Source organism: Corvus hawaiiensis, chromosome 8, assembly GCF_020740725.1.
Source record: "Corvus hawaiiensis isolate bCorHaw1 chromosome 8, bCorHaw1.pri.cur, whole genome shotgun sequence".
NCBI classification, from domain to species: Eukaryota; Metazoa; Chordata; class Aves; order Passeriformes; family Corvidae; genus Corvus; species Corvus hawaiiensis.
In genome coordinates, this window is record NC_063220.1 from 5,823,414 (window position 1) to 5,842,480 (window position 19,067).

The 19,067-nt window shown below is 44.1% G+C and overlaps 1 protein-coding gene across 2 annotated transcripts in view; it reads right to left on the bottom strand.

The window, feature by feature from the left end:
* Positions 1-945: 945 nt before the first annotated feature.
* GRK5 (G protein-coupled receptor kinase 5) overlaps positions 946-19,067 on the bottom strand; it is a 157,395-nt gene continuing 139,273 nt past the window's right edge. For both annotated transcript variants that reach the window (XM_048310974.1, XM_048310975.1), the window contains 4 exons: positions 11,923-12,060; positions 9,450-9,587; positions 8,521-8,652; positions 946-7,716 (listed from right to left, as the gene is read on the bottom strand). In XM_048310974.1, the coding sequence (XP_048166931.1) occupies positions 7,618-7,716; positions 8,521-8,652; positions 9,450-9,587; positions 11,923-12,060 (507 nt within the window). In that variant the 3' untranslated portion in view covers positions 946-7,617. The remainder of the gene's footprint in view (positions 7,717-8,520; positions 8,653-9,449; positions 9,588-11,922; positions 12,061-19,067) is intronic.

Here is a 19,067-nt window from a genome sequence, read left to right on the forward strand (position 1 = left end):
ATAGAAAAGACATGAAGTTACAGAGAGAAAAAAAAAAACCCACCAAGAGCTGTTAAGAGAAGAAATAAAATTTCATCTCACAGCCTCTCAGATTGTTAAAACCTTGTGAAAAAATGGCTTGGGTTTGTTTGGAAAGTGTTAATATGCATGACCTGAATTTATATAGTCTATTACTTTAGGTTTTACTGAGTTTAGCTGTTGGATGTAGCTGCTGCTTTCATGCAGATAATCTGTTTTCTCAGTGTTCTTTCATGAAACTTGATGCAGACACTGCTTGCCATTAGGAGTCTCATAAAAATATTCTTTATGCCTCTTTGAAAAATTCTTCTTTCTCCTCTTAAAGAAAAAGCAGTGCATCATCACTCTCCTGCTGGTGATTTTGCAGCCACTCTTTATCTCTGTGTTAGATCTTTCGGTATGGAACACTGAACAGCACCCTTGGTTAGCTGTTGTTTTCGTTCTGTAAATATATTCTCTCTGTCTGACTGGAGCTTAGGCAAAGTCCTCTGTAGGGCCTCATAAATCAGGCAGTGCTCACTTCACTTAAAAGCACAGTCCAAGCCTTCTGAAGCCCGTGTCCCTGCTGTGATTTTGTCACCCTCTCCCTGACCTTACCTCTGAGGCTGCAAAAATTGTGTTGGCTGATGGTGCAGAGGGAGGCTGGGGAGGTGAGGGCGGGAGGCAGGGGAGGGCGGTCTCAGGGGAAACACAACCTGCTTTCAGATGAGAACCTGAACCTGCACAAAGTGAGGTACAACCTCAGGCTGGTTTTTGGTTCCCTCAGCCTCTGTGAAGATGTGGTGGGACAGAAAATACAAAACACATGAAGCCACAAAAGCATCCAGGAAGAGATGGGCTGCACCCCACTCTCACTGTAACCCTCTTCAGTATCCCAAGGACCTGAGGAATCTCTAATTTCGTGCCTCATTAAAACAAAACATATAGTTTTCATTTATTTAAATTAAGGAATTTATTAAAAAAAAAAAAAAGCCAAAAAACCCAATCAAAACAGTGGTTTGATCTAAATACAGCAGCACTGTGACATTACTAGGACATTATGTACGAAGAATCCAAGCAGCCATAGAACACAGAAGCCTTTATCTTCAGTAACAATCTCAAAATGAAACTAGCTTCATCGAACAATGTTAAAGATCTCCCTGGAAAGAGAAACAAAACCAAAAAGACCCTCCCCACCCCTAACCCTTTGGATATTAGAATGATTTTTTTTTTGTACAATACCAACAGCCACTAGCTCTTCTAATTGAGAACACTTGCTTTAATTTATTACAAAAATGATCTGTTGACTTAGTTATGAAAGACAACTTTTAACATTGCTTTAGAAGTGTCTGTTCCTCTTATAGACTACAGTATTAGAAGTGCTTAAAAACATTTACTCCTGGATATGCTCTTGAAATTCAATCAGAAGGATATTCTGTGTGTGTTTATATACCAAATATGATTTTTAGTTTTTAAAGCAGGTGAAAAGACTAACCCTAATATGAAATTGCAATTTTACAATTTAATTATTAGTCAGATATGGGCAACCACATGATAGTTCATGAAATCTTTAGGTCTATCTACATTGCTCAGAAACACAAAATAAAGTTTTTACAGCTTTCAGCTTCAAAAGGCTAAAATGTTCAGTCTTTTAGAAGAGTGTCCAGTGTTTAAAAGAAATGCAATTAAGGGAGACCGCATTCAATACACATGAAACAACTCGTTTGAGCTTGCTAATTAACATATCTAACAGCTGCATGTGGGGTGATGAGAAAGGAAAACACATTTGCCATCCAGCCACTATCTGAGATGTTTCTTCTCCCGGAGTGAATCTTCTCCACAGGACCACTCCAGAAAACCTGGAGTTCCCCTTCAGAGCCCACTGACCCCAGGCATGTTGTCTCTTTTGTTTCCAGACCCAGTCTGCCACAGATCCATCTCTGAGACTTCACACAGCACCTCACTCAGTTGGTACCTAGGGAATCCTTTGCAGGCTTGGCCAAAAATTTTGAACCAATGAATGTTATTTTGTTCCCTTCCTCATAATTATTTATCTGCAATCTAAAAACAGAGGAAGTGTTTTCATGTGAATGCCACAATTACTGGCCAGCTCTTCAGCAAGAAATGAATACTTAAACATTTGCACTGTCACCTCTTTGTCTGCTGGAGATGTCTTACAGAAGTGCAGCACGTTCTGTTTCAGCATCTCCAAGGAACTAAGACAAAGCAATAACAAAACCGGTCCTAATTTAGGAGAGTCATCTCACTAGTCATGTAAATAAGAGCAGCTATACTAAGCCTATTTCATTTAAATAATAATACAAAGAGTTGATATTGATCTGGTTTATGCACAGACTCCAAAGTGCTTCCCATTGACAGACAGAGAGCATCCCTCCATGTTTGAGAATGGGAAAACAAAATTGCACAGAGGTTTGCCCAGGGCAGTGAAGAAAAACAGTCAGAATAGGAATACAAACCATCACTCCTGGCTCCAGTAACACAAACCAAGGAGAATACCTATGTGCCAGCAGTAATATTCATGAATAGGCAGCAATCTGTTTATAATTGTTTCTTTCATAAAGCCCATTTGTCAGTACACCAGCTTAGCTGATCCAACTGCAGCAGATTGTATTTGCATTATCACAGAGACATTTGGGGGAGGTCAGCATATCATACTGTAGCATATTGTTGGCTTTCACCTTCTTTGATGAAATTTTTTACTTTCCCTAAAAGAAATAATTTACAAATTCTTGGAACCAATTTCTTTATCTTTTCAGTTTTTGCATTTAAGGAGAGACCATTACTACCAGCCAGCACTCTGGTATTATTTAGCATAAAACAAAGTGTGTCCTGCCCAGCACACAAAAGAGAAGAGTTGTTTTAAACTGATGCAGACTTTCTCTTAACTTTATCATGAAGGTGTTAGTAATTATTCTCTGTACTCTAAATCATTAGTAGTATTTTAAGTTAAATAGACAACTCTGGAATCTCCTGTTTTCCATGGAGCCACTGAACAGACTGATTCTTCCAAAATTCACTGCCAAATGTACCTCCCTGCAGCCTGAGACAGACTGGGACCATCCTTGGGCAGGAGAGCCTTTAAGTATGGACTTCTACAGCTCCTGCAGGCTTCCACGTGACGGAGGACAGTCCACATGCCAAGAGACAGAAAGGATGTTCTTCCAAAGAAAAATCCAATCTTTCCAAAGATTGTATGGGAAATGCCTGACGAATGATCTCCTCTGCACTGAGTGACTTGAGTGAGTATTACAGATATGAACTGAACAAAATAATGATCACAACTAATTGTGGAGCAGAGGTGAAAACTCCCATATCTTTTCCACAATGGAGCCAGTTCCTGTTCCATGGATGTTGGTGAGCAGCAGCAGCTGTGCTGTAGGGATGTGCATTTATTGCTCTTTCAAAAAAGCCTCGGCAGGGAGCTCCTGACTAAGGCTGGGACACACAGACCTGGGTGATGCTGTCCAGGCAGGCTGGGGGGATTCCTAATTGCTTCATCCAACTGTTCCCTCTGACCCTCAGAGCGACAATGTTGTGTTTGAGCCATGTGTCACACCCTCTGTGCAACATGGCTTTGTGTGTGCAGTTCTCAGGTCACTGAAGACACTCTGACCAACACACGATGACCCAAGGAAGAGCGTGCAGCAGTGTGGTACCAGCTGCCACTGCCCCCTTGCTGAAGATTTAGCCAAGTGGGACTTACACACAGTCCTCCAGAGCTCACAGCTTGGGTGTCTTCCCCATCCTGCCCAGGGTTTTACCACTATTGCAGGTCAGTTTCCTGTTGGTTTTTTTAAGTTTGAGGCATCGCCACTGAAAAAGATCCAATGGATTTGAAACGTGAGCAAAGAACTCAGGCTGGATTCCAAGGTCTGGGTGAATGACCTAAAGAATCAGTGTCTTTACTGGGTCAGCCAAGTTTGATTCCTACTGCTGATGGCACTCTCAGCCATAGTTTCTGGGGTGACTGCAAATTGAGGTGGTATCAAGCTGTTTTTATGGAGAGCTGTTATGTCCCTGAACTGGCAGGAACGAGGAGTCCCTAATCAGCAGGGCCAGGTGAACGCTGCGATATTGAATCCTGCAGCTCCCTAACACTCAGTTTGATCTCCAGTACCTGTTTAGTTTGATTATCTTCACACCTTTCCGAGCTTCACAAGCAGGTTTTTGTTCAGAAACAACATCTGAGTCACGGCCATTCTTGTGAAAAATCTCTTTTTAGATAATCCAGGTCAAGAGTGCACACCTAAGAGTTTGTTATTTTTTTCCTTCATTGTTCCTTTGTTTAAAAAAAGCCTCTCACTCAACAGTGGGAAAAGTGAACTTTGAGACACTGTAGAAAATGAATAGCAAACACCTGACTCATGAAAGTCTGCAACTAATTAGTGTTCATCAGATTACACAACAAAGATTTAAAAATAAAAGACACGCTTGCATAATTCAGGATCAGATTGCAAAAGATTTCTGATTCTTAAAAAGAGCTAAGTTTGCTCACCTGTCTATTGAAAACAAGCAACCAGATCTGAGCATATACATTTTTTTGGAAAGAATTTGGATGGTAACTGAAAGGGAGATAGAGAAAATAAATCAGTCTGGAAAGCTATTACAGAACTACTCCTTTCTACTCCTTTGTTATGTGCAAATCCATCTCAAAATTCACCTGGAATCAAAATACTAAAAATCTCATTGCACATGCTCTCCAAGGTTGTATGATGAAGCTGTAAGTTTTTTTCAGAGTTCCCAGTGGTTTTTGACTCCACAAAGCCAATGGCCAAATGCCTGTGGAAGCCTGGCTGTGCAGGGCACTGCCTTAACAAGGCTTCAGACCCAAATTCTGGGCGCAAGTTGCACCTGGTCACACAATGGAAATGTGAGGACTGTGCTCCTACTCCAGCTTTGAGTGCAAAGTAAGCTGAAAAAATTAAAAAAAAAAAATCCCAACACAAATAAGAAGCAATAAAAAAGAAATCTTTCAGGTTTTGTTGTTGTAGGCAAAATGTGACGAGAAGATCCCTAGGAATGTTCATTAGCACTTCTGATGGATTTTAAATCTTCCAGGGCTGGGTGCTGAAAGGTTCTGCTGCCCTGGCATGGTAACACTGTTTGCAGTTTGTCAGACAGGACAGAGACGCTCAAGGGATGTGGCACGAGATCTCCCTCAACTGGTGTTGTTTTCTGTCTCTCCCTGTCCTCTCTCACTGCTCCAAGGAGGTGGGATACAGAGGACTCCATCCCAGACTTGATGCTTTCAGGTGCATCCTTCTTCCAGGCCATCTCGAGGATTCAGGATATCCAAGCCTAGCATAATGTCCTCCAGGCATCCAGAGGGAATGAATGCTCCCATCCTTCCAGGGCTTTGCACTGTCCCTAAGTGCCCAGTGCCAGAGTCCTAGAGCTGCTGAGCGAGGACTGGCCTGGCTGAAAGGAGAGCAGGACTACAAACTCATTCACTGCTGTTGCTAAAACCTCATCCACCATTAGCTAAGGCTGGTGGCATCTGAAAGGTGCAAGGCCAGCTGCAATCAGTATTTGCAATTTGTTCACCACCTTTCAGTAAGGGGTTTGCTGTTATTTCTCAATACTGGGAGATGGTGAAGAATGAAAATTTTAGTCTTCACATGCCAAATTAGCAACATCTCTAAAATCTTGCATCTTCTATACAATCTGCAATGCCACCATCTAACATGGGAGACTGGCTGAAGCCTCATGTCCTTTCCCTGACTTTTCTCTGTAAGCTGCTCTATGCAAGTCCATGTTCTGTCTCTCTCTCATGACTTCAAGCTGCTTTACTGTGTCACTCCTGCGTGTTTCTCACTCAGGGATTTGCCACTACTAACCTCCATCTTTTTACCCCCCAGCACTGGCCACACAGAACACACACCCGGCAGTCCAATGAATTTGGGCTATTAAGACTCCCACTGGAACGTCGCTTCCTTGGACCCTGGGATAGCTGCACTACTGTTTAACAGGATTTTTGATGCACCAGGGTGGCCTTCAGACGTTCCTGATGACCCAAAGGTGTAAAATCATCAGTACAGTCCAACCAACATTGTAAAGAGCACAGGGATCCAACACGCTTTACAGAACACTTTGGGCTCTACAGATCCTGCCTGCAGTTGGGGGCACAAAGGCTTTCCAATTCCTGTGGGAGGGAAGTAACCATATTTTTGATCTGGTGTTCTGAACAATAATAGTGAAATACTTGAGAAGAGCACGATTTTGATGCCTGAGGTACTGCTACTGATCCTGCCTGATCCTGTTTATCCTAGTGCAGACAGAGTTTTTGTCAATGGCTAAAGGATCCTGGACAAAGAATGATGGAGCTGGAAGTGGGAGTTATTATTTCATACTGGCATTTTATTCAGTTGAGGATCTAATTGAGGGCATGTGTCAGGGGGCATTTGCATGACACATGGAAGTATTTTAAGTGCAGCCACAGCCTGTAGGTTCTGCTACTGCCCAAAAGCAGCTCAGATCCCACTCTAAACCTCCACAGCTCAGCTCTACAAAGCTGTCACAAATCTCATGGTTGGCACAAACCAGACTGCTGAACTTCTCTCCTGCTACCTCTCTGATATGGGCAGCTGTGGAAAGGCCTTGGGCTTTTGACTGCAGCATGGAGAACACTGAGTTTTGCTCTCATTTCAGCAGGTGCAGGTTTGAAGTCCTAGAAAAATAAATGGACATTTGCTTTCCTGGCCACCTCTCCCTCAGCTTTGTTCTATGTGTCGTTAGAAACAGCATAAAAACCAGTGAAGGAAAAGAGCTTAAAACAGGGCTCCCTTTCTAACTAAAAAGCCTTTGATGGAATAACAACATAAGTAAGTGCAAATCTCAGCTGTGCTGGTCCCAAGTCATCACAAACCTTCAGCATAGCAAGTAGCATTCTTGAATGCATCAAAATGTTGTCTTTTAGCATTTAATGCGAGACATTACAAACTAATGCAGAGGAGAAATGTATGCAGTGTTGCTGTAAACCAAATATACAGATGTAAAATAATTAAGAATAAACTGTTCCATAAAAATGCATGTCAATAAACCCCCATCTGATAAAGTGATTTATGAAGAATTTTCTAGAATTACTAAAAAGAATGATTTCTCATTTGAGGCTCTGGAAGTCTTGAGTCACATTTTGTTTCTTTTAAAAAAATGTCTTAAAACACATGGCTTTACAGCTGCTGCTTGGAAAATATACACCTCCAAAGTCTGACTTTCATTTAAATACAAATGTACAAAATGTAAACTGAGACAATAGAGAAATTTACAAAACTTTTCTTTAAAAATAATAAAGACAAAATTCAGTTCTAGTATGATGCTATTTAAATACGTGCAAGTAGTCATGTTCATTGAATTTCTATTGCAATGTTCTAAAGAGACAAATTTGATTCACACAGTCTTGAGTGCCACCTCCAAAAACAGACCTGAGTGGAAATTTCTTCTTAAAATGTGAGGCTCCACTGGAAGGAATGGATAGAAAATCTCCATTTTGGGAGATCCATATTTTCATTTTTCACTCAACGGTGGAGGTTCTCTCATCCACAGAAGCTCCAGAGATTATAGTGGAAGGATGCAACGTTGTTTCATAGGACTGAGTTGGAACTAGCTGCTTCCAGTGGAGTTTGAACTTACGTGATTTGAATTTATGTGGTGATTTAAACTGGCCTTTGAATTTGGAGAACTCTTTGAATTGTTCTGATGCTGTAGGAAGAGGAAGACAATGACAATTAGATTTCCAAAATACACCATGGTTTTTTTTTTTAATCCAACATTGTTCATTTTATGGTACTGACTGGACTGCAAGATTTTTTTTTAAGATCTTCAGATGCAAAATATTCTTCATTTTCTTACCTGAAGTCTCTCTAGGTCAGCAGAACCATGGCAGTTCTTGAGGAATGAAGCAAAGAAGACTCACTCAAGCTCCAGGAGCCAAATCAATTCATTGCAAAATGTCAGTATCTGCTAAATCTGACTAATACAGAGGATACCTGCCAATGCTCAGGCACACTTTTAGCCCTACAGAAATAGACCAGTCTAAGAATGTTATTGACATTTGCAAGTGGTGCCACGGTGCCTTGTGAAAGCTGCACATCCCATTTTATCTGGGCTGCTCTCTTCTCTAATGGCTTGGTTTCCTGCCATGACTTTCTCCTTCAAAATGTGCATTTTCTTTTTTTTTTAAACACATAAATCTAGGATTTCCACAACGAACTTCTCAAAACCATAGAACAGTTTCAAAAGGCATTTCAGCATACCACTGAAAAATAGGTCGGGCAAGAAGTTTTCAACTGCTGGAAATAAAAACTCATGAGCAACACTGGAACTGCTGGTGGCAAAAAAAAACATCACACAAGGTAGATGAAAAACCTGGGATATGCAGGTAACTGTGAGAGCCAGCCCTCTCTAAGATGCACTGCCTTTCTTCTAACAAAAATACCACCAGAATAGGGCTGTGAAACCAGGCATCTACAGGAGTTTCTTGGTCTTAGTCATAAAAGATCTCACCTGTCGCTTAAATATTCTCTGTAGCAATCCTTTCTTGGGTGGCTCTGGGGGGTAGCTTTTGTTTAGGTCTGGTGAAATAGTACCATTTGGTCCAAATACATTCAGCTCCTTGAAGCACTCTGTTTCTATCATCTAGTGGAACACAGTGAGAGAGGAAAAAAGGAATTATTCATCTGCACTAAATAAATTCCTGTAGTGCTAGGTTGTTCAAAGTCAGCAGTGTGTGAGGAGAGTTAACAGTTGGATTCCTGCTGGTCTCTGTAGAGGGCAAACAGAGTGTATGAAAAACAGAGGCTGAGTCTGCTCTGCGTGTTTGCACATCAGACTTGTCAGAAGCTGCCCCACAAAACTTTCTGTTCTTTACCATTGTGGAGAATATCAGGCAAAGACAGGCACACCTACAAAATCCCAGTTATTAGCACCCCTCTGCCCAAGCAGATCTGCTGTTTGATGCAGAGTTGGATTCTGAAATCCACTGTTGGCTGTGTTTTGATATCAAACAGAAATAAAGACCCAGATATGGAAATGCTGGAGGAGTTCAGGGTCCAGAGTTAACTGCTGCAGCTGGGACTCACTGCAGACAGTGGGTGAGAGCAGGGTCACCAGTGGAGAATCCTTCTGTTGGGATTTCCAACTGTACCACAGCAGGTCCTGAGAGCTGTCGAAACACCTCTGCAGAAACCCAGGAGGAGGAAGTACAGTAGGATCCTTGCCAACTTACACAAATACACAGAGCCAACAGATACAGTCACCTGAACCTGACATCTGTGGTACATTACAGATCTTGAAAGAGGCCATTTGTAACTCATGAAAGCATTAGAGTCTGGCAAGTTATCCAGTAGCTATATATTACTGGAAACATAGAGCTCCTCTTAAACCATCTGTGTTATGGGGTTTATTGCAGTAATTTTGCTATGATACATCCTTACCTCATTTTGCCATGGAATAGACACTGATCCTGTGGAAAACTTGGAATAGAAATCGTCATCTGTTTGGTCCAGGTTAACTCCTTTCACGGTGGAGAACTGCTCGATGTCTAACACATCCTTGCAGTACACTGCTCTGGGCTATGTTAGTAGAAAAAAAAGGAGAAATGACAAGAGGAAAAATATTTCTGAGTCGGACCATGTGCTTTCATTCACAGACTCAGTCAAGTGAGAATGTCTAACAAGTGTGTGTCTGCATCCTCCTTCTCCAAACTTGCTCTGCCTGCATGTTTATCATCAAAGGCTGACTTCACTTTAAGCACATTAAGCTTCCTATTCTGAAGTCCTTAAAACATCAGTCAAAGTGGGTTTTAGTCATCCCTGGACCATCTGGTTAAGAGGTGAGAGGAAAAGGACAGAAAGAGCCAGAAAAGAAAAATGGAACCCTTCAGTAGTCTTTTCATTTAGAGAGGGGACAACAGAAAACCAGAATGTCGACAAGTGGCACACTGGAGAGAGCTCTGGAAAGAGGCCTCAGATAGAAGTGCCCTCCTGCCCAGATAGCTGTGGAGTTTGCTGCTTAAAAGTTTAGAGGAATGTATCCTAATTTCTAAAGAAAACAGAGGAGGCTTGGCATTTTTCCCGTTGTTTTTATTAATAGCTCAGCTGCTGGAAGCTGCCCAGAATTACCTCTATTAACTCTTTTAACTTGGCTGCATTTCTTCAAAGAAACAGTCAAATGGCTTTCCCTTTTGGAACTACTTAATTTTCTGAGATGACAGAGACAAAACTCTTTGCAGTGACACAACTTTCAGCTCATATTCCGGCAGTCAGCCCCAGGGAAGCAGAAAGAGCCATCACTGGCTCCCTGTCACAGGCAGTGTGTGTGCCCAGAGACTTCCCATCAATGGCACAACCACCTTTTGATGTGCAGAGATAATTGAGGGGTGGCTTGTGGGACCAGCCTGACCTGCTGAACCCCAGCACATGTCGAATCCTACTGTCTCTACATGGTACCAGGACTGCACAGCCCAGGGTCCAACTGTGCAGTATTTTGTCTAGTTCTGAGCACTGTGACCAAACAAATCGAGCTGACTCCTGACAGAAATCCTGCTTGCTGAAGGCTGTATCCCTCTCCATTCCTGACAGCTGCAATCCACAACATTTTTATGGAGATGCAGTAACGTAGAAGAGGATGGAGGGACATGGTTTGGGTAACAACCTCTGCCATTGTCTATATAGCTTTGGGTGATTCAGCTGACTTCAGTAAAGACTGGGAAATCTATGGATGAAGTGCCAAATAAATTAAATTAGGGGAGCTCTTGAGTTCCCAATAAATAGCCATAAAAATTTATGTGCCTTTGCTTTTGAAAATTCGTCTCTAAGAGGTGCCTTCTAGGCCTTACGTGCCACAGTTTTTACACACTCTGGCAGATCCCAAATTTGAGCCCAGAATTTTATAATTTTCTACACCAGAAAGAAATAGTAGCTTGTCTCTTATTTCTTCCCACTAAAGCAGGTCGTAACACCACGGGCTAATTGGCAGGAATAACTAGGCCACACAGTAAAATGTAAAGCAAAACCAGAGCAACTAAAGTAAACTTTTGTAGCATTCAAACCACTTTGGTTTGGTGGAGCTTGCAGCAATGGGAATGGGAGCTGCCAAGATGTTACTTTCCTTAATATGTTAAAATGGCAGTGTTTACTTAGAACCATATGGGGACTTTAAGGATAGAAGCTCCAGCCAGAAGGAGAGCCCTGCAGGAGGGAAATAATCAGATAGCTCTGCACACTGGGCTAGAAACTGAGACCACAAAAGGGTGGAAAAAGTTTTGTTGTTGCCAATGCAACAAAGACTTTCAGTATGTGTGAGCCCAGTGTGTAAATCTGAGTATGGACTCAGTGTTGGGTTCCGTGCCCCATGAACACAAAAAAGCTCCAAATGCTCTCTCAGGTCCAAGTCACCTTCTCTGCTTAAGGTGACACTTGATAGCTGAGCCTGGCTCAGACTCTCTGTAACAAACTACTGCTCCCATGATGATCCATAGAGCTCTGGACTTTGTAACTCTGGTTTCACCTCTGTAAGCCTGTATGCACACATATGGCCTTCACTGCTGATTGTTCCAAGCACTACCTGGTCCTGAGAACACTGATTTTCACAGTAGTACCGTGGATAAGGGAATACAAAGGTTCCCAGTGCCTCCAGAGTCATACAGGCAGACTGTGGTAAAAGGAGTAGGAATCAATCAAGCCCCAGATTACCAGCCTGGATGGAGTTCCACCCACCCTGCATCCACATGCCCACAGAGCCCTCTCTCCTCTTCCTCCTAGCCTCCCCACTCCAGCCCTGCCAGTTATCACACCTTCCTAGGGTAGCTACCCATGCAGGGAGCAATGACAGCCCTGAGAGAGAGGAGCTATTTTAGAAACAAACCTCTTGAAAGAGGCCACTGGGGGCTCTTGCTGTCGTACTTACATCAGGCACAAAGGGAGGATCCAGCATTCCTGCTTCTAACCGCTTGAAATTCATGCTCTTGAAAAAGGGGTGTCTCTTCACTTCTGCTGCACCTTCCCCTTGACATCCCAGCCGCTGCTTCACGTCTTTGGTGAGGAGCTGAAATGTGCCGAGAGGAATGGTGAGAGTGTCGGAAAAGCAAGAGCTCCACAAGGATATTTTTATCTCCACTTGTTTTTGCATGTGCCCAGAGGGAAGTACAGAGGGGAGCTGCAACTGCTGTTACTTAAAAGCTGAAGTTAAATGGATTAGGACTGCACTGTTTTACATGCTGGTGAAATCCTCTGAAAATCACCTGCTGTAAAGTATTTACAGTCATAATAGAGACCATTTCTTTTGCCTACTTTCAGTGAACACTTTCAACAGGAGGTCTGACATAACCTAGTATAAAGATATACTATACCTTTAATATATATAAAGATGCACATTCATAAGTTCCATGTGCTTTGTCTCAGTTCTTTTGTTTTTGTTTGTTACACTGGTGAGAATAGTTCTCCCTCAGAAGAACAGGTGCTTAGGAAAAACCAAAAATACAAAAAATGTATTTCCTTCACCCACTGCACTACATTCTAGGGCATCGCACGACACATTGAATCTCGTGGGCTTATCTCTGCTGAGCTCAAGGGGTGTTCCATCCACAGAGCCAGTGCCCAGTAACTATCCTCAGTTCTGCCTTGCTTGCTTTCAGAGAAGGGCATTGCACAACCTCTACCTGCTGCAGCAAGTCCTGCCTGTTTCCTGGGTACCAATGGACACCAACTGAACTCAGCATCTTTGGTCTATCAGATAAGCAACTCAATGAACAGAAACACCGTGATATTTATAGGGGAGACTCTATGGCACCTTCCGGTGCAAGAGAGCTGGAGAGGGGCCTTGGATAAGGGCATGCCACAACGTGGACAAGGGGGAATGGCTTTAAACCGGAGGAGGGCAGGTTTAGATCGGATATTAGGAAGAAATTCTTCCCTGTGAGGGTGATGAGGTCCTGGCACAGGTTGCCCAGAGAAGCTGTGGCTGCCCCATCCCTGGAGGTGCCCATCTCCAGCCTTGGACAGGGCTTGGAGCAACCCGGTCCGGTGGACCAGGCCCATGGCAGAGGGTTAGACTGGATGGTGCTTAAGATCCCTTCAACACAAACCTTCCTGCGGTTCCATCAGCGCTCCTGAGCCGCTCGGGCGGTGCCGCCGGGAGGCAGCAGAGGAAAGGGCAGCGCGGCGGGGCCGGGCGGCGATCGCTGCTCTGGGAAGGGGCCGGGAGCGGCCCCGGGGGCTTTTCCCGGGGCACAGGGGACGGGAAAGCTCCCGTCGCTCCTCCGCCTCTGTCCCCGGCTTTGCTGCCCCGCACTCGGGCCGAGAAGCAGCCACTGCCGGGCTGTGCACGGGAATGGCACCGAAAGCATCAGCGAAGCCCCCGGGGGGCTCGGCACCAGGCGGGGCAGGGGCTGGGCTGGGTTCTCTGAGCCCGGGCAGGCACCGAGCCCGCGGGAGCACCCCCGGGACCATCCCAGCTGCGGATGACAGGATGCAAACACCTTTGGGAAGGCTGGGGAGGAGTCCTGCGCTCCCGGGCGCAGCCCTGCAGGAGCAGGACCGGGAGCCAGGCACGCTCCCCGCTGGGGCAAGGCTGCCTGGAGATGCCGCTTGTGGGCTCAGCTCAGGGCTTGTGTGCCCAGCTCAGGGCTTGTGTGCCCCAGCAGCTTCTGCCTGGGCTGCTGCCTCAGCCACATCGTCTCACCGAGGGGGAACTCGAGAATAATTGTTTGTTGCTAATGTCACGTTGTGATCTTTCCTCTGGTGCCTGGCTAGAGCTGAGGTTTCTCGTCCTTATCAGGGGTTTACAGTGTCACAGATCTTCAGGCTTCTCTGAATGCTCTGCTGCCACTGGGCATTGCTACCAAGGGGGCATTTGTGATTTTCTTATCTGACTTCCAACAGCCACCTCAGTTCTGCTTCTGTGTTGCTGGGGGCCTCATTTCCAGCCTGAGAATGGCAAATGGCTTTGGCAATCCGTGTGCCCCACGTGTGCAGAGACCACTCTCCAACCGGTCCTGAGCAAGCTGCAGTGGCAGCAGCCAAGCCAGAAATGGTGGTGAAGGGTTTTGTGGACAGAAGAGTTTTCTGCTCAGGTCTTTCTGCCTCAGCAGCAGCAGCAGCAGCAATAGCAGGAGACTGAACAGTCAGACGAACGACTTTAAAGCCACTGGTGCTGGCTACAATAGCAACTTTCAGCTTCCAAATAGCAACATCCCTTTCTTCCCCACAGTTTCCTCTGCCTCTGATGCTGTCTAGGTGGTGACATCTGGGCTGACAGATCACCACAAGTGGCTGATCCATAAATGTAAAAACACTTGAGGAAACATCCCTATGCCTTGCCATTCTCCGAGCACACAGATTCACATGATACTGTACCACATCCATCTGGCTCACTGCAAAAGATCTTTCTCAGAGCACTTTTCTCAACTTTGCTTTCCCTGGCTAGAAGAAAGAGGGATACTTTGCTTTCAAATAATTGCATTAGACTTTGAGTTCTCATGGTCCTCAGACTAGGATTTTTGTTGTGAGGGGTTTTTGGGTTTTATTAGTCCCAACATTTATATGCTCTAGCCTGTGTGAAGAAGGTCACTTTGGAATTCCCAGGCAGAATTGGGCTTGCTCTAGTCTGGTTGGGCAAGGAAATCAAAAGTTCTTTTAATATTTTATTCTCATGTCAATAGGACTTTTCTGACAGTTGGAAAGAAGAATCTGAAGGCAGAAAGGCCATTTTTAGTACCCATGGCTCTGATATGCTTTTGGAAATGATACCTTGGACTTTTCAGGAACAGCTGAGGAGCAAGTGGTGGTAGGAAGGGACAGATTTGGACTTGCCTAGAGAAGATACAGGAGACCTCTGCAGCCTCTGCTCTCAAGTCAGCTCTGAAGGGACGAAAAAGGGGGTTACTTCCCATCTCTGCAATGTGGATTCTGGACTAGCTGGGGAGACCAAGCTGATCTGTGAATTTACCCTTGTCAGGCTGTCAGATGTTTGGAGTGGTCAGAGAAGAGGGTAAAAGGCTGCCTGGGGATTCCTGGGCTCCTCCATGACAAACAAAGGAGTATTCAGTAACTTCAGATGCAAGAAGGAAGTTTCTGGAGCATGAATGCAGTTGGTTGTGGGTGGCTGGCCACTGCTGGCTGAAAGACACAAAAGGGAATGGGCCACTGGGAATAGGCTGGGACTGAAAGACCATAGAAAGGAGAGGATTCTCCTGCAAAACCCCGCTGCAGGGGAGCAGCTGCCAGTCTCTTGAGAGTCCCAGGAGAGTCACAATGGAGAAAAATGTAATAAATGAATGGAATTTGAAAAGCTGTAGATGCAGCCAGCTCTAGAGACGGCAACAGGTGAAACCAGACATTCTTCCTGGCTTCTGTTGTGGGTATCAAGACATAGCATGGACTAGAATATTTTCCAGAAGAGAAAATCCTTCCTTTCTCCTAGGAATAATGAGTCTTTTACCCTTTCCTGCAGCCCCAGAAGCTTTCTGCAATAGTAAACCCGTGCAAGAGCCTGAAATATGCATCCCATTTGGGAATCTGACATGGAAAAGAAAATGGAGGTAACAACAGTATGTTTTGAGTCATCTCTACCCTTTTGTTTAATTCAGCTTCAAAGGGTTTATTTAATATGAATAGAGAGCAGAACATCAGGCTGATGACAAGCCCTCCTGGGACAGCAGTGCAAGGGACCCCATGGAACATAATTTAAATGTAATTCTACAGTAGAGCCTGCAGATAAGTCACAGAGTTTCAAATCTGGAGATGGCCTGGGCCACCCAATCATGCATGAAGTTGATGCCAAACAGCAGAGCTTTGTGTTCTGGTAACGATGGCTCCAGATGACACCGGCCAGTTAGGGTTTAGTCTACAGAGTTCATGGGCAGAGCACGACTAGAACAGGACTTTCAAAGAGAGTCTTGGTTAGCAGCAGTGAAGTTACATCAAGAACTTGATATAAAGAGCTCTCTGATACTTTCATGTCACTCATTTGATCCCCCCTAGGGATTCAAACTGTGCAGTGTCTGAGACTTTTTTCCATTACTTTGTTTTGCTTCCTTTACTAAAAGAAACAACTGTTGTGAGGATTGCTAAAAAAAGCCCAAAGTCCCCAAAGTGCTACTTTATCTTCGTGTGATCCCAGTTCATATCCAGATCATACCATGTAATAAATAATTCCAAGTCCTAAGATGTTAGTCCTAAAATTATAGGAGTAAGGGAAACAAAAACTTGTTGGTCATGAAAGGAGACAAGGGGAATGCTAAAACCATTTCCATTGACCCAGCTGATCAAGCAGTTTAAGGAATCACCTAGATAAAGTTCAGCCCTGACACTGAAGTAAACATATTATTTGAAGCAATTTTTAGAGAGTAGAAAAGCAATACTATGGTCAATTACTAAATGAGAGAAGAGATGAAAGAGCAGTTATCCTTGGGCACTGATAAACTGATAAACTCATAATGTTGATTTCCACAGGATGAAAGCAGAAAGGAGGGATGGCAGCAGCAGGAGTAGCTGTATGATGACAGAATTCCTGATGGTGAGTGAGGAACAGGAAGAAACTGCTTTTAAGGAAAACAGAACCCATTATCTTTTAGTTGGTTGGGGATGCACTTTGAAAAGGGAATGGAGATGAGAAACATGGAACAGCTGAAGCTGGAAACCACATTTAGACATTGTCTAGTCCAATCCCCCTGCTCAAAGCAGCAGATTGTTCCAGACCTTGTCCAGCTGGGCTTCGTGTATCTCGAAGTGTGGAGACTATACAGCCTTTCTAGGTAACCTGTTTCACTATTTGGCTACCTTCACCACGGAAAAAATGTTTCCCAGTGTTCAGAGGGAACTGAACACTCCTGTGTCTCAGTTTGTTTCCGTTGCTTCCTGTCCTGTTACAGGACACCAAACCAAGAGTTTGGCTCTGTCTTCTTTTCACCCTCTCATCAGAGATCCCTTGGGTAGAGTAAAATGGGAGCTTCAGGGATGAAAGGCATCAGGGAAGACAAATTTGTGGGAAATTCAGACAAGCAGGGCACTGACAGAGTGACAGAGCAGCACAGCAGTGTGGGCCCATCTAACACTGCTGACTTGAATGCACTTCAAGTCACATCTTTGGATGCATGACTGCACTTGTCAGGGCAAACACACATGTACATCAATGAAGGACAGGGCACAGCAACAACAAACACAGAGCATTTCCTAGAAAGACTGGATATTTTTCAGAGAAAAAACACACCAGGAGCAGCTATGTTATATGGGAACTATGGGTTGGGGAGCTTCCCAGAAAGCCAGCTGCCCCTGTTCCTAATTATTTGTTATTCATCTCCATTTCAGTCCAAAAGGAGGTCTGATTTATGGGAAATTACTTACAAAATGAAACATGGAAATATGGGATGGCTGATGATTAATGGGAGCTATGATATGCGCCTGCAAAAATGCAAAAGGGCACAAACATCCAGGAGGGGAAGGCTGACGTGGGGTGACACTAGAGGGTTTGCATATGAGTAAATGAATAAAGACAATGTCTTTCCTGGTGGTGATGCTATTAGCTCATGGAGTAAGCTCTGAAGAGAAGAAGTTTGGGCAACATGGTGGGGAACATTTCCTCACTCCTGCTCTGAAGAGTCCACTATGGGAAAGCCTTTTGTGTTGGATCTTGGTGAAGGCTCAGGTTTCATTTATGTATTGCAACGTTTTGCTTCATTTTGCAGAGATGATGGGTACTTTATTACTCTTTTGGTTCCTTGTTAAGATGCTGATGGCAAGCAACAAAAGTTATGGCTTTCAATATAAAAAGCAAAAAGAATTGAAGAAAATATGTTTGAATAATGGATTTTTTATAAAACATCACTTGATAAAATAAACTACTTTTGGATGGGAAACCACAAATGTCATCCCACTCAGCATCAGGACTAAGACTCTTCCTGTCTTAAGATATTAATGCTCAGAAAGGAAAAGGTTATCTTTGGATCCATTAATAGTTTGCACAAACCACCTCAATAAACATGCCACGTGGTTGGATAGGGGAAGCAGCAGTGATCAAGTTTTCAGGAATAATTTATATATAGTCCATGCTTCCCTGAGGCAAGAGAATTAACTAGATGATCTGCTGAGGTCCCGACTCCCTGAAACCATAGTCTCCACGGCTGGAAGATGAAAATGACCACTACAGTGTGATGACTGTCTGCTCCCCTGGGAGTGTGGTAGGTCAACTACAGTGCTATCCCATCAATGCTGCATTCAGCTCTTCTCAGCTTTAAGCTCTCATGGTTATTTTCAAGGTATATATTCTTTCTGTTATGCAAGGGACATAAAGAGTAACAAGAAGGGCTTCTACAGGTATGTCAGCCAGAAAAGGGGGCTCGGACTAGGTGATCTTTAAAGGTCCTTTTCAACCCAAACTATTCTGATTCTGTGCCTCAAGCAGCAAGATATAATTTTTGCCTCACATCTCCATTTCAGATTAACAGCAGGACCCACACAAATTCTCTGCCACTCCAGCAGATGCTGCTCCCCACCTGGTGGGAGCTGAGATGCTACCTGAGGAGAGAAGGCAGCCTGTTGGGGCACATGGGACAGTCTGTGAGAGCCCCAACAGGCTGCCCCAGATCCTCCCATGTTGGCTTCACTGGGGGCTCTGCATCACCAATTAAGGGCAGCAAATGGTTGGGAGCATCTATCAACAGTGATGTCAGTTAATTACCACCCCGAGGATTCGGGAATGACTTGGTCCACTGTGAGTTAATGACTTCCAGGCATGATACTTGGCAGTGCTACCATTAATATTTTGCAAGGAGACTTCAGTGTCTCTTCACGCAGCCAGCCAACAAGAGTGCTGTGGATCTGCTCTTTGCTTGCCTGTTGCACAAGACATTGGTGAAACTCTCTCTACCTATTTGTTGACTTTTCCTCCCCTTCGTTCTCCCTCTACCAGCAAACACAGATATGTCATTGTGTCTGAAGGAGACTTCACCCGTTAGCAAACAACATCCAGAAAAAGGCCACATCCTTTTCCAAATTACAATTCAGCCTTCTAAAGATGGATGTCAACAAGACATTGATGAATTCAGACACAGCTTT